This window comes from Heterocephalus glaber, unplaced genomic scaffold, assembly GCF_053883595.1.
Source record: "Heterocephalus glaber isolate CG9 unplaced genomic scaffold, H.glaber_assembly_v1.0 deba00001461, whole genome shotgun sequence".
NCBI classification, from domain to species: domain Eukaryota; kingdom Metazoa; phylum Chordata; class Mammalia; order Rodentia; family Bathyergidae; genus Heterocephalus; species Heterocephalus glaber.
Window position 1 is genome coordinate 31,599,465 of NW_028258308.1, and position 15,077 is coordinate 31,614,541.

Consider the following 15,077-nt stretch of genomic DNA (forward strand, 5'->3'; position numbering starts at 1 on the left):
CTCTGGGAAGTGGCAGGAATGATGGGATCAGTGTGTTCGAAGCAAGAGAGAATTTTTGTTTTGTTGGTACCAGGGATCGAACGCCGGACCTTGCACTTGCAAGACAGTCACCAGAACCACTGAGCTAAATTCCCTGCCAAGAGAGAATGTTTTGAGGGGGATTAATGGCAATGCATCTTTTACTGTAATAATTTCTAAAATTTAAACATATCATATATTTTTATTACCTCATATAAAAATGGTATTTCAACCCAGATTTTCAGTGATGGATTATAGCAATTTTTTGGTAGTACCTGAAATTGTAATTCACCCTGAGCTACATCCCCATCCTTTTTTATTTTTTTATTTTTAGCCAGGGTCTCCCTAAATCACTGAGTTAGGGCTGGCCTCAAATTTTCGATCCTCCTACCTCAGCTCCCAGAGTGCTGAGATTATAAGTATGTGTGACCATTTCTAGCTGATACATTTTTAAAGGAAACCTATAGTGATTCAAAGTTTATCACAGAATAGGTTCAAGTTATTTTTTTATTTACACATACACATTGCTTGGTTTAGTGATGTTGAGAATTGAACCTGTGACCTTGTCATGTACTTCACCATTGAGCTACATCTCCAGCTCCATGGTATATTTATTTTTAACTTTTTTTTTGAGACAAGGTCTTGCTATATAGTTCAGACTGGCCTTGAACTCATTATGTAACCCAGGCAGCCTCAAACTCATGGCAATTCTCCTATCTCAGCCTCCTGAGTGCTGGAATTAAAGGCCTGCACCACCATGCCCAGTTCCACTTTTTAAAACAAGAAAATTTGTTCATATTCTTCATTAACAAAATCAGTTTTAAAAATAAAGGAGAAGGAAAAAAAAATCAAGAAGGTACAGAAAAGTAAGATATCTTCCACAGTTCTTATCTCATTTTGGGGGGCAGGAGTTTTGATACGGGGATGGAACTCAGGACCTTCTGCTTTCAAGGCAGGTGGCTGAACCACTGAGCTAAATCCTGGCCCTCTTATCTCATTTTTGTTGAGCATGTTTCTTATCTTTTGTTCCATACTCAAGCTTCATGTTTCTTGTTTTTAATTTTATATATAAATGTGGAGAATTTTCCACAATTGATGTTTAGATAATCATTTATGTCATTGTTATATTTGGTATAAATTATCTCTAATCTTTTGGCTGCTATTAATTTATTTTTCTGAAATAATACATCAGATTAATAACCTCCTGGGAGATATAATTATAAAGTTAAAGCAAAGAGTAGAGATAAGTTATCTGATTACAACTTTCCCCACCATATCTTATTTTCCACTTGAGAGATTTTATGTTTTGTTTTTCTCTTAGGTTACCAAAATAAATCTTTTTCTGCAATCCTGTGGAGTTGGAGATTTGAGCACTCAATAAACCCTCTTTTCTTGGTTAAGTAGCAGTAAATTTGAATGGAGTTTAATAGATTTTCTAGCACATCTGTTTCTTTTGTTTGTAGTACAAATAAAAGATTAAGCCTGGATTGGGGATTGAGCCTGGGGCCTCATACCTATGAGGCAAGTGCTCTACCACTGAGCTACATCCCCAGCCTTATTTTTCAGAATATTTGTATAATTTTCCATCTTTTAGTCATTTATACTTTTACAGATCATTCCATTCTACAGGAAGAAAGTAATTTTTTCCTTTGCTGTATTTCAAGTCAGTGGAACTTTAAACCTAATCTTCTTCTTTGCTAGGATGTCATAGATTTGGTTTGTCAGAGAGAAACTAGTCTGAAGCATGGGAGTTCAGTGGTTATCCAGGAGTGCTCTAACTCAAGGCCCTGCTGGGGCCTAGCCCCCATGGAGACCACGCAGAGGTAGACCTGGGAAAGTAACAGCTCTCTTGGCAAATAAGGCTTCATAGTCTCAAGCCTGTTTTAATTGGGCTGCCTTGATTCTTGGGCCATGAATTCTAGCACAGTTTGTAGCCGTTAGAGAATAAGGGGCAGATAGACTCCCGGTAGTGGCCAGCACTTGGTGGGGACAGCATAATGTAAAGGCTGAATCTGCTCAGTGGAAAAACTGCACTGAATATGCTTTGTCCCACTTCATTCATAATCCCCAGCAGAGTTTTTTTTTGTTTTATTTTTTCTGGTGCTGGGGATCAAACTCGGGACCTTGCGCTTGTGAAGCAGGCGGCAGCACCACTGAGCTAAATCCCTGGCCCCCAGCAGAGTTTTAATACGGATCAGAAGCCCCCCTTTTATTGTATAGTCTTTGTCAATAAGGCAGAGCAGTGGCTTTGACGTGAGAAATCATTGCCTATAAAGTGACTGGTGCAGGTACTTCAGCTTATAGGTCAAAGGAATTGTTTAATTCTCAAAAGAGAAAGCTTGAGACTTTTTGAATTATTTATTGACTTATGAGAATGTACACAAAGATTGCTTTCCATGGCAAAGGTAGACAGGAAAATGTCCTTTACCAAATGAGGGGAATGGAAGTGTAATGCAAGGAATGCCTTTCTGGCCATGCTGCCTCAAGCCTAGCCAACCATTTAGAAAAATAATCCATCAGCCAGTTCAGGCCATTCCAACTCTAGACACATTTATCCAAACAAGGAGATAAGCCAAATAGGGTTTCAGCACATTCAGTAAGAAAATACACAAACTGCCCTGCCAGAAAGAGCTCCAAGAAGGTTCACAACAGACTTAAAGGAAGAAAACTTTCCATGGTGACAGATATTTATTTTAAAGCACTTTAACCTTAAGAGCCTTAACCTTGGTTTGCATTTAGGTAAAGGTGCCCCTGGCATGCAGAAGAGCCTGGGGTGAACTGTGCCTGCAGCACTGTGTGCACTCACTGCTTGCATTGCTGGCCTCTGCTGCCAGCCCGACCTCCGGTGTGAAGCCCTGAAGCCCTGCGAAGCTACCCGACTCTCCCGAAAGTCAGAGTCCAAACCCAAATCTTAGAGGGCACATATCCTCACGTATATGTGTGCTCACCTCCCAGCCCGTGCCAGGAAGACCTACAAGAAGCTGAGGAAACGATTCAGTTTATTACTGCCTGTGACATTTACTGCCACCTCACAACCCTAACTTCAAAGTTTTCACCTTTCAAGTCCAAAGTACCAGGGCCTGTAGTTTGGCAAAGCTGCCAGCAGGTGGGGGTGGTGTCTAAATCTCAGACTCAAACTGCAACTGTTTACTCCAAGGCAAGAGGCCCTCAGATTTATAACCAGTTTTCCAGCTGTTTATTAAATAACTTAGTAATGATAAAAACAATAACCACAGTAATACAATACCAGGTTAAAGTAGCTCACGCTTTCCTATTTTTTATTTTAATATTTATTTATTTATTTGTTTAATTTTTGCAGTGGTAGGGATTGAATTTGGCCTCTTGCATGCAAGTGCTCTAACAATAAGCTACAATCCTTGGGCTTCAGGCATTATTTTAAAATAATATATAAGGCTTCTTTTTGTGTAGTGGGGATTAAGCCCAAGGCCTCACACTGAGCTACCTTCCCAGCCCCTTTTTCATTTTTTATTTTGTGACAGGGTTCTGTTAAGTGACTAAGTTGCCTATGCTCTGCTCTAAACTTGTAGTCTCCTGCGTCAGCCTCCCAGAGTGCTGGGATTGCAGGCATGTGCCTCCATGCCCCGTTTGTATAAAATATCTTATGGAATTTTGTGTTCTTTTAATTTGTTAAAATTTGTGCTGATCTGTTTGGACTTTTGTGTGTGTGTGTCTGTGTGTGTGTGTGGTACCAGGGAATGAACTCAAGACCTTGTGCTTGCGAGGGAGGCATGGTGCCACTGAGCCAAATCCCCGGCTATTTGGGCTTTTAATATAACGAACATTACATAATTTTTGAGAGGAAAAAATGAAAATATCAATTGTTTTCAAAAGTACACTTTAGAGGAACTTTTTTTTTTGGTACCAGGGATCAAACTCCAGTCCTTGTGCTTGTTGTAGCAGGCGGTGAAACCACTGAGCTAAATCCCCAGCCCTTTAGACAAACTTTTAAGGACACACGTAGGTCGTACTGATACCTTCATTTTATCAATCCGTTTTTAGGTAGCTTCTGCTAGGTCTTGCTCGTCAAAAGCTACAGCTTGAGGACCAGCAGAATATCTAGCGCCTCTGGCCACTTATCTAGCAGTGACAAAGGATCTGCCTTCTGTCCACACCATGATGATCTCCTCTTATCTAAGATCTTTAAAGCTGGTTATAGAAAACACTTGTTCAACTTTTTACTGTCTGTACCATATAGAATCCCCTCCCTTGGTTAAAAGGAGGCATTACTGTATTACACTGATACCTGAACAGAGGGGAAAACAGGCCCTTCTCTTCTCAGACCTGAACTAGTTATTTTGCTTATTTTGAAAAAGTTATTTGTTAGTGCTTAGGGGCAAATAGTGATGAACATCTCATTTTTAAGACTTATGAGTCAGAGCCCATGATCTCCCTTTCAAACATTAGTTCATATAACCCGCATTTCGCCCCAGTGAGGTAGGTTGCTAAAGATCTCATCCTTTTATAGAGAGAAAACAGGCCTTGGAGAGAGGAAGCAGATAGCCTTTAAGTGTTAGAGGCCAGAATGGAGACTTTCTAATAAGGGTAGGTTGTCGGCTGGGGCTTTAATTACAAAGAACCTAAAAATAGATTTGTGCCCTTTATTATGGAACATTTTGAAGTAAGATATAAATCTAGTATTGTGCAAACTTAGAAACTTCTCATTTCAAAGGAATTGTGTTCATGTCAGCATTGTTTAGCAATTCTCCTACTAAATGTTATTAACATCTAAATGCTCATTATTAAGGAATCAGTTAATTGTGACATATTAATATGATATAATTTACAGCCATTAAAAAGAATATCTACTTAGATATGATTACATGGAGAAATTACCATTTTAAAAAAGCAACTGTAGAATACATATTATTCCTTGGGGTTTTTTTGTTTGTTTGTTTTCGTACCGGGTGCCCTGCCATTGCGCAGCAGGCGGCGAAACCACTGAGCTAAATCCCCAGCCCTATTCCTTGGTTTTAAAGAAGTATTTGCTTGTAATACATATTATTTCTCCAGGTCACATTTCTTTTCATACTTTTAAAATGAGATATAGTTTATATATAGTGATATTTACAGATCTGAAGTATGCAGTAGTATTTAGTCTAGAATAGTATATCCCAAACTTTTCAGAATAGTTACCTCTAGGTTTTGTTTTGTTTTTTGTTTTTGAAAGGGACTTGCTATGTAGTCCAGGCTGGCCTTGAACTCACCATGATCCTCTTGCCTCAGCTCCTGAGTGCTGGAATTATAGGCAGGCACCACCATGCCTAGCATGAATAAGTTACCTCTAGGGAATAGGATTGTCATGGCAGAATCTTTTAGTTTTTCCTTGAATTTTTAGTAATTACGTGTTATTTTATAAATATATGCATACATTTGTATCTGTGTAGATGTGTATTATATACAGTACATGTACATATATGGGAGAGAATATTTATTTGTTTTTAAAGGAAATAAGGCACACTCATTCACACTTGTGGTCAGCTTGAGACGCTTCCCAGGCATCAAAGAGATTCCTGTCTCCTATCCTAAATAGAAAAATTTGCCTGTGAAATTCTATTTCAGCAGCTGAAGATTTGGGGAGCCAGACATAACGGAAGTATCAGGCCACTCTCAGGCTGCTTTTTACCAGGCAGCTCTGGTCTGTACATCCTTTTGGGGATCCTGCCTTGCCACCCCCCCTTGTTATCAGGAAAAGAGTAAGTTGCACTGAGGTTCCAATTCTTTGGACAACAGAAACATTCCTGTACTTATTTTATTATACATTTGTGAGTGAATACTTTTTAAGAACAAGCTCAAAGGGGCCAAGAACAGCATGTGGATTTTGTTGTTGTTTCCCAATTACACAGAGTGCTGCTGTATCTCAACTGTCACAGAGAGATAATGATTTTTGAATAAATTAACAATTCATACAATTGAATATTCAATTTTATGGATGATGTTACCTTCCTAATCCCTTTGCCTTCCTGCCTGTTTTTCTGTCCACTCTTTCAGAATCAGTTCCTTCCTGTCCACTTGTTTACCAATGGAAAAGAGCTTGGTGTTGAGGTGATAAGAGGGGTGCTGGAGACAGGCTAAAAGGAGGATATATTTTCTCATCGTAGTTTCACTATCATCAAAACACAGGCTGTCGGAGATAAGAGCTGGGGAGGGAGTGTGCTAGCATTCCGGAGTCCCAGCCTTGGTGAGGCAGTGCAGGACCTGCTCTGCCTGGAGGTGATGAGCCCTCCCTTGCTTACTTAGGTTTGAGCGTGGCTGTGTTGCCTCACTTGTCCCTGAACCAGAATCTGAGGACCTCCATGCTTACTTTTGTCTTTTTCTGCTATCTCCTTTTCACTTTCTCCATGTTAGTTGGTCAAAATCATATCCTAAACCAGATGACAGAAATTCTGCCTCCTTCCAAGAATGCTTATATTAGGGATAGTGACTGAAGAACAAAGCTAAGGTTATATACCACATTTTCTGACTTTTTTCACTTATACTTCTTCATCATGTAGTACAAAGATGAGTCATCTGAGCATGGTGGTCCATGCCTATAATCTCAACACTTCTGAGAGGTTGAGGCAGGAGGTTCAAGCCCAGCCTGCGAGACTTAGTGACTTAGTGAGACCCTGTTTCAAAATTAAAAATAGAAAAAGGGCTGGGGATATCTTAGCGTGCGTGAAGTCCCTGGGTTCAGTCCCTAATACCACTAAAACAAATAAAAAAGACAAAGCTCCGCATTGTAGCAGAGAGCTTTACCTTTACCTTTCTGAGAGAAGGGAAGGGAATACATTTTTATTGCCAACTATGTGCCACTTTCTCTGCTTCCAACATCATTTCATCTCACCCCTTAGAGCAACCCTGCAGGATTGGTGTTATCATCTGACATTCACTGCTGTGATCAGTGAAGCTCCGAGATGAAGGCTGAGCCAGAGATGGAGGCTGAGCCAGAGCTGTCGGGCTCAAATCCTGTGCCATTTCACTCACCTTAGCTCAACTACTGATGATAACAGCCAAGGAGATAGTATTTATAAAGTCCCTCCCGTGTTAGTGCTGGGCATTTACTTAGAAAACATTTCTTCCAACAGTCTCCCCCACCCTCTGTCTCCTCCCACTCTCCTGCTGGAAGTATAGCCTCTACTGATAATTTCTTCTCAAACTGTTTTTAACAGGACCTAGGACAGTGGTCCACCCTAAAGCACGAATTATTGCGGAAGCCGGGCCAATAGTGATCGGTGAAGGTAATCTAATAGAAGAACAGGCCCTGATCATAAATGCGTGAGTAAGACTCTTACATACACTCTGACCCAAGCACCACAGTTAACATTTCTCATCAGTTTCAGCTGTCTGTAAAAAGCCTTCGCAGCTGACATTTGGAAGCCCCATTATTTTAGAGCTAAGAAATGATTAAGGATATTGAAATCAACATAAGTAAATGAGGAACCTAAAAACCAGATAGCGGAAATGACTTGTCCAAGATGAGAGCTCTTTGGTGGCTGACAAGACTCCACTTGGGGTCTGATAATCTTCACCTTACGTGTCCTCTTCTCATTCCTCCTTTAAGCAGACGTTTCCTGAGCACCTGCAGTCTCCAAGTGCTATGCTGACCACCTAAAGAGAGTTTTTGTTGAATTTCTTGGTTCTGGTTGAAATGTTATTACTCATGCCCAGACATTTGAACTTAACTCCATTTTCACACGTTTTGCATAGGTACCATCCAGAATTACAGTTGAAAAATCTAGGGTCCTAGAGGCAATTTTTAAGCTTTAATGATAAAAAGAGCCCAGGCATGGTGGCATGTGTCTAATCCCAGCACTCTGGGAGGCTGAGGCAAAAGGAACACAAGTTCAAACCCAGCCAAGGCAACTTTGCAATTTAATGAGATCCAGTCTCAAAATAAAAAACTAATTAAAAAGGGCAAGGGTGTAGTTCAGTACAAAGGTGCTGGGTTCAATCTGTAATAATAATAATAACAACTTACTAGAACATGTATGAGATTTTAGTGAACTAGACCATGATACCCATGAAATTTTCATAAGCATTAGTAAGTCTTTCTAGATAAAATTTTGGCAAGAAGTTCAAGCTTATACCTAATTTATAGCAGCAATGTATGGAATTTGTATAAAGACCTTGGGAAAATATTTAACTGTGATTAAGAAGACTGATTTGTCTGAAGGCTTACTTAGAATCTGGGAGTTTCTTACTATGTTAAGCCGTTTCTCTTTAAAATACACTTGGCACTTTTAGCACAAGTCAGTCAACCATAGCAATATTCTGCAGTAACTCAACTGTCAGAGATAAAACACCATTTAAAACAGCTTCCTCCTTTGAGAGTACAAACATTTTATCTTCCAAATATTTCAACTAACTATCTAATACCATAAAATAATTATTTTATGTGAATATCCGTTTACATTTCATAATCTCAAATGATTATTTAGGATAAAAAATGTTCAAGTTAGGCATGATTTTGATTCCATTTTAACAGGTTGAAAATAAAAGTATTGCCAGCATTCTTTTCTGCCTTGTCCTGAAGAATGCTATCTGGAGGCTGTCCTTCAGAGCACTTCTGACTTCCTTACACTTCAGTAGTTCTGCTGAATTTCCCCAGCACAGAGGAGAAATGATTCGCTTGGATCAAGAAATAGGGCTAGAGATTTAGCTCAGTGGTTCCGCCGCCTGCCTTGCAAGTGCAAGGTCCTGAGTTTGATCCCTGGTACCAAAGAAAAAGAAATAACTGACATAGTTATATATTTTAAACAGGTGACATTGAGAGAATTAAATTCTAAAATGAAAGGAAAATCACTTTTTGTATTACTGGCTTTTTGATGATGTGTCTCTTCTTTTTATAGTCACCCAGACAATATCACCCCTGACACTGACGATCCGGAACCCAAACCCATGATCATTGGCACCAATAATGTGTTTGAAGTTGGCTGTTGTATCCTTTATAATAATGTACCGTAAGTTGTTCCCAGATGTTCTTTGGTATGCAAATCTCCCCCTGTAGAAACTGTCATAATTTGTCACATATATTTGCACTATATATATAATAATTATATTTTTAAGACTAGGCCATTCTACTCTTTCAATAGACTTGTTTTCAGTACATTAAGAAAAGCCTTTCTGGAACTGTAGATCAGTAGTAGAGTACGTATGTGCCTAGCAGGTGTGAGGTCTGGATTTGATCCCCAGCACCACACACAAAAAAACCAAATTCTTTCCTGTTCTGGTGAATAACTCAATAGAGTTCTGTAGCTACTGTATGCCATTTTCTGACACACACATGCATACACTATTAGCTTTGCATTTTGAAAGTCATTTTGTTACTGGATCAGAGGTCTTGTCCAGGTTCTTAAAAACAAGATGAAAGATTTATTGAAAGTGAAAGTACACTCTTTTGAATGGAATGAGAAGAGCTCATGGCTCCAAGGAGGCTTAGTGTTGAGGGTTTTAAACCTTAGGGTTTCGGGTGGAATAGAAGGGTTGATCTGAGGTTTTACTCTTGCTAGTGAGCAGCTTGACTGCCCCTTTGTCAGGTGGTGGGGTTTTCACTTTTTATGGCCCTTGGAGGAACTGTCATTGTACCCAAAGCCCACAGCGGGTAGAGGTGTAGGAGGTTGGAGGGGGGATGAGAGGGGTGTTGCTGAAGACTACTAGGTGAACACTGGAAACTTACTGTATGAGCTGGGTTTACCTGCTTATTTTCTTTTGTATTTAGACTAGGATATCTTTATCTGGGTTAATTCAGATGGTGGATCTAGCCCAGAAACTGGGCTCCAGAATGGGTATTCCCTTATCTCTCTAGCTGTTCCTAGTTACCTCCTGCCTCAATTTTGCTGGAACTACTTGTTGACAAGTAGCAATGGCTGAATGGCAGTAAACTCAGAAACAGTAATTCTGGCTTCTGTCCTAATTAAAACCATGTCTTTGTCATTTTGGTTCCTATATTATGTGGGTAAACAATATGGTATTGTCCAATTTAAGATGATGGGCAGGGGTGAAAATATTTCATTGTCTAGGTATTCTTTTCTTTGAGGGTGTCACCAGTGCTTTTGTTTGGTTTTGTACACTAAAATGATAGGGGACACCTTTTTGTGATCTCAGCAAATAGACTATTATCCAGGTATGGTGGCACACGCCTATAATCCCAGCACTTTGGGAGGCTGAAGCAGGAGAATTGGAAATTCAAGCCCTGCCAGGGCAATTTAGTGACCTAACACAACCCTGTCTCAAAATGTAAAAAGGCTTGGAATGTATTTTGGTGTGAAGGCCCTGAGTTTAATCCCCAGTATGAGAGAGAGAGAGAGAGACAGAGAGAGAGACAGAGAGAGACAGAGAGAGAGGAGAGAGAGGAAACTGTAGGGCACAGGGAAAGAGGAAGTTACCAGAACTCCTGCTGTGGGTCCTGGTCTCCTGTGAGCCATGACAGCACAAGGCAAATTAAAGAATAAAGACAGGAAATGAGACTTAGAGAAGAAGCTGGGTTCTGGGCCTGATCAATGCTGCTCTGGGCAGCAAAGATGAAGGGTGCCCAAGCTTGCCACTATTTATTGGATTCATAAGGAGTAACATGACTCAGAGGACAGAAATAATCCTAAATTCACAAGGTTCTTATCATTGGAGGAAGTATCAGATGTCTCAGAAGGTGACAATAATCCTATGACCATGAGGACCTTATGCTAATGTGGATCTTAGGTCAGTGAGAAGCTTATGTTGACAACAGTAGGTGGGATGAGTTAAGCTGATAAGGAATTTGTCCCTCCCCAAGTGAAACCTTTCTCTTACTGTTTGGATCTCAAGGAACCAAGATGTCTTCAGTGGATGTAATCTTGCCCTTGAGTGTCACAGCATCACAGGACCATTGAGGTCTCAGCTGTGACCAGAGGCAAAAATGAAGTTATGTTTTGACATGTCATCGCCAGCATGTAGGCAAAGAGACTAGGCCTAATCGTAGTTTAATTGTAAAATGATTTTTTCCCCAAAATTATGTAGAATGGCTCCCAGCAACCAACCAACCCATAACACCATTAATAGTGTTTAAGTGATTGAATAATAGATAGTTTTGATTTTCTTAAAACAATGGTAGGCCAGGCTTGGTGGGACACTTGCCTGCAATCCCAGCACTTGGGGGACTAAGGCAGGAAGATTGCAGAGAGTTTGAGGCCAGCCTGGGCTCCATAGTGAGTTCAATGCCAGCCTGAAGCACACAGCAAGACCCTGTCTCGAAAAATAAATAAAAATTATGAAAATATACTCAAAATCAGGGCATACGGTACTCATTTACTTTTTAAAAAATGAGGGAGTCATTTATTTATACCTAGAGATATTGTGGTCAAGGACTGGAACTTTGCAACAGATTGTGCTGAGCAAAGAATTCTGGCAAGGGCAGGCCTGCATAGCCCTTCCCATGCCTCTGCGCCCCAGTGCAATGCAAAGACATACTGTGTTTGCAGAGAAAAGAGGGAACATGCTTACAGTATTTACTTAACTCTGGTTTAGATTCCCAAGCCATGAAAATGGGAGATAATAATGTCATTGAGTCGAAAGGTAAGCTGTGTTTTATTGTCAAGGTAATTCCCCCCTTTCTCTTCACTGTGCCCTGGGAAATAGCCTCAGTTCAGACTGTGACAAAGTGGTGTGCCTGGAAGTGGACTAAAATCGTTGTCAAACTAATTCTTTGCCTCAAAATAACCTAATCTGGTTATGTGGTTATCTGATAATGTGGTTAAATACATTAAGTTACAAAGTCAGCCATGTACATTTAAGTTTGGATTGGATTAAACATAAAGTTCCTTAGAAAGATTTTTTTAAAGATTTCAACTAAATACTAGTGTTGGTGGTATTTTAGTTGATTAGTGTTACTGTAGAATTAAGGGGGAAAAAATCAATTCCTCAAGCAGTTTGCTTTCTTTAATTTCCAGACCACTTTACCCTAGCCAATCAGAAACAAATGTCCCTACGGATCACAACTGGGGCCAGGCAAGGGATTGTGTCAAGTTACCAGCATTGGTGGGAGCTGGTCCCACCAGGCATAGAAAGAGCCTGAACTTCGACACTTTTTTATAACAGTGGTTTATCTTTCTTGATCCTGATTGGCATGGAAGAAAATCCTTTCTCTTAAATAATAAAACTGTGCTTTTTGTTAGTCTATTTAATGGTTTTAATTTGAATTTGGATTGCCAGCTTTATCATCAACCCATTGTCATTTTCTGTTTATTGTATGCTTACTCTGTGCGAAACCTACCCTCAATACTTTACATTTATTATCTCGTTCGTCCTTCAAACTCTGAAGTATAGCTGTTGAACCAGGGACCACGCTTTGAAAAGTACTACAGAAGAAAAAAGTAATCTGTGAAGTAGGGTAGTCTCTCCATTTTACAGATAAAGTTGAGCTCAAAGACTTTACAGTGACTTACCCAAGGCCACACCCCTACCATGGTTAGCAGAGCTCTGTTTTGAATCCATCTGACACTTATACATACTGCCTACCTCTTTGCTGTCTATACAAACTCTAAGTATTTCGTTTCTTAAGGCCACTTTGCATTTTTATACCTATGTTATTGGGGAAAAAATGTTGTAATCATACAGTGTCTTAAATTCCAATCCTCTCTCGGTTTTTACTACAGCATATGTAGGCAGAAATGTAATACTGACAAGTGGTTGCATCATCGGGGCTTGTTGCAGCCTAAACACTTTTGAAGTCATCCCTGAGAATACAGTGATCTATGGTGGAGACTGCCTTCGTCGGGTGCAGACTGAGCGGCCCCAGGTACTGCTAGAACCTCTCTTTAAAAAGTGTTTCATCCAAGGCAGCGAACTCTCCCAAAATACTATCCAATTGTCTTAGTGAGCAGCAAATGCACCATTTAAAAAACAAATAATTAGGGGCTGGCAGTGTAGCTCAGTGGTAGAGCACGTGCATAGCATTCACAAGGCCGTGGGTTTTAGCCGTAGCCTCCCTGCCTCCCCCCGAAAAGAAAAAAGCAAATGAGTAAAACATCAGAGAAACATTCCTGAAGCCTGAATATGTTTGCAGCTCTACTACTGAGTCTTTAGATTACTATCAAGTACATATATGGATGACAATGAGAAGTCAATTATGAGAAAAGAAAACCAAAGTTGTTTTTGTCCTTATGCCAAAGATGCATCATCAAACCTTTCAAACTGTGGTGATAGCAGTAAAACGTCCATCACTGGGGCCAAGGAATGACCCTGCACATTTCTGTAGGGCCTCGAACTTGGGTTTGTTTATTAGTTTATTAACATAATGTTATAATTGTAAACACTGCTTAGGAATAAGCAAGTGTGTTTAGATATTTTCCTGGCTTACAAGAAATTAACCCAGAGCAAGAATGAACACATATTTGGAGTTTAATGTTAGGGAAGGAGATGAAAAAGATAGGATGTTTGGGCATAAGTCATTTATTTTAGGTTGAAGGACATAAGACATTTAGATTGAATGTTTGAGCCTCTTTGCATATTCAGTATATGTTTCTTTGGTTATACAGCCACCTTTTCCTCACCCCAAAGAAAATATTTTCAGAACATTTACCATTTTACCTCTGATTCTTAGCCATATTTTATCAGGAATTAAAACTCCAGTTCTGGGCTGGGGATTTAGCTCAGTGGCACTGTGCCTGCCTGGCAAGAGCAAGGTCCTGCGTTCAATCCCCGGTACCAAAAATAAAAACCAAAAAACCTCCAGTTCTGAGTTACTCTATCTTTGTAATATTTGGCCTCACTGTTATGATGCTGCTGCTGCTGCTGCTGCTTTACTTCTATAGACTAAAATGGGAAAATGCAGTATTTGTTTACTATCCTCCATAACAGCAAAAATGATTGAAGAAGGAGAAATGAAGTTGGGTGTTGGAGAAAGGAGATTAGAATTAAGTAAGCATGAATATCTGATTTTTTTTTTTTTTTTTTGAGACAGGGTCTCATTCTGTAGTTCCACCTAGCCTTGAACTTACTATGTAGCCCAGGCTGGCCTGGAACTTGAGGCAATCCTCCTGGCTCAGCCTCCTGAGTGCTGGGATTACAGGCATACACCAACATGTCAGCCTTAATGTTTAATTTTTGATAATATGCAATGCTGTTTTCCAAATCTCCCCCAACCCTCACACTGAGGATTGAACCCCCAGGCCTGTGAGTGCCAGGCGGATGCTCTCCCACTGAGCTCTACCCCAGCTCAGAGCTGCTATTCTTGACTTTGCTTTCTGAAAGTCGGTTGTTAAATTATCTTATCTTTTTAGCCCCAGACACTACAGCTGGATTTCTTGATGAAAATCTTGCCAAATTACCACCACCTGAAGAAGACTACGAAAGGAAGCTCCACTCCAGTTAAGAACTGAGAGCAGCATGTGACGTCACGATAATGTCTTGTCTGACTGCTGCCTTTTGAAAGCCGCAGTGTTTGTGCATTCATAGCAGCTCACAGCATAATACCTGTTGACTTTATTTTGTAAAATTAAGTTAGAGAGGAAAGTAATGGATTTTCGGTGTAACTGTCCTTTATAATTTATATAAAATGTATTATTTTCCTATATCCTTGCACCTTTTCTGCTAATTTACAGATTTGAGTTTTTCTTTTGTTATATAAGATGTCAGCCACAGATCTGTTATGTAAAAGACTATGTGTGATAAGAAAGGATATATTGTTATGTATTTATAGTCTAGCATATACTACAATAAAATAAAATTGCTGGAGTCAGGACTTCTAGTGAGTACATTTTCTCACTTTGGCTGCTTGCATTAATCTTTCAAATACATCTACTTTAATTTTTATTATTAATTTTTCTTTTTTTTTTTTTTTTTTTGGTACCGGGATCGAACTCAGCACCTTGCACTTGCAAGGCAGGCACAGCGCCACTGAGCTAGATCCCTGGCCCTACTAATTTTTCTGGTATGTTAAAGGTAACATGATTCTTTTCCTCTTGTGGATTTGCGACCATTTAAAATTTCAGGTGAAATTTTATTCATGAGGGTGGGGTGATTGAGACAGGGTCTTATTCTGTAGTTCAGGATAGCCTTGAACTCACTGTGTAGCCCAGGCTGGCCTC

General features: G+C 39.8%; 1 protein-coding gene across 1 annotated transcript in view; it reads left to right on the forward strand.

Annotated features, from left to right (window-relative positions):
* Dctn6 (dynactin subunit 6) overlaps nt 1–14,731 on the forward strand; it is a 30,668-nt gene extending 15,937 nt beyond the window's left edge. Inside the window, exons 3-7 of the mRNA XM_004867655.4 lie at nt 7,188–7,293; nt 8,868–8,956; nt 11,518–11,565; nt 12,645–12,787; nt 14,271–14,731. Of these exons, the coding sequence (XP_004867712.1) occupies nt 7,188–7,293; nt 8,868–8,956; nt 11,518–11,565; nt 12,645–12,787; nt 14,271–14,369 (485 nt within the window). The 3' untranslated portion in view covers nt 14,370–14,731. The remainder of the gene's footprint in view (nt 1–7,187; nt 7,294–8,867; nt 8,957–11,517; nt 11,566–12,644; nt 12,788–14,270) is intronic.
* Nucleotides 14,732–15,077: the final 346 nt, after the last annotated feature.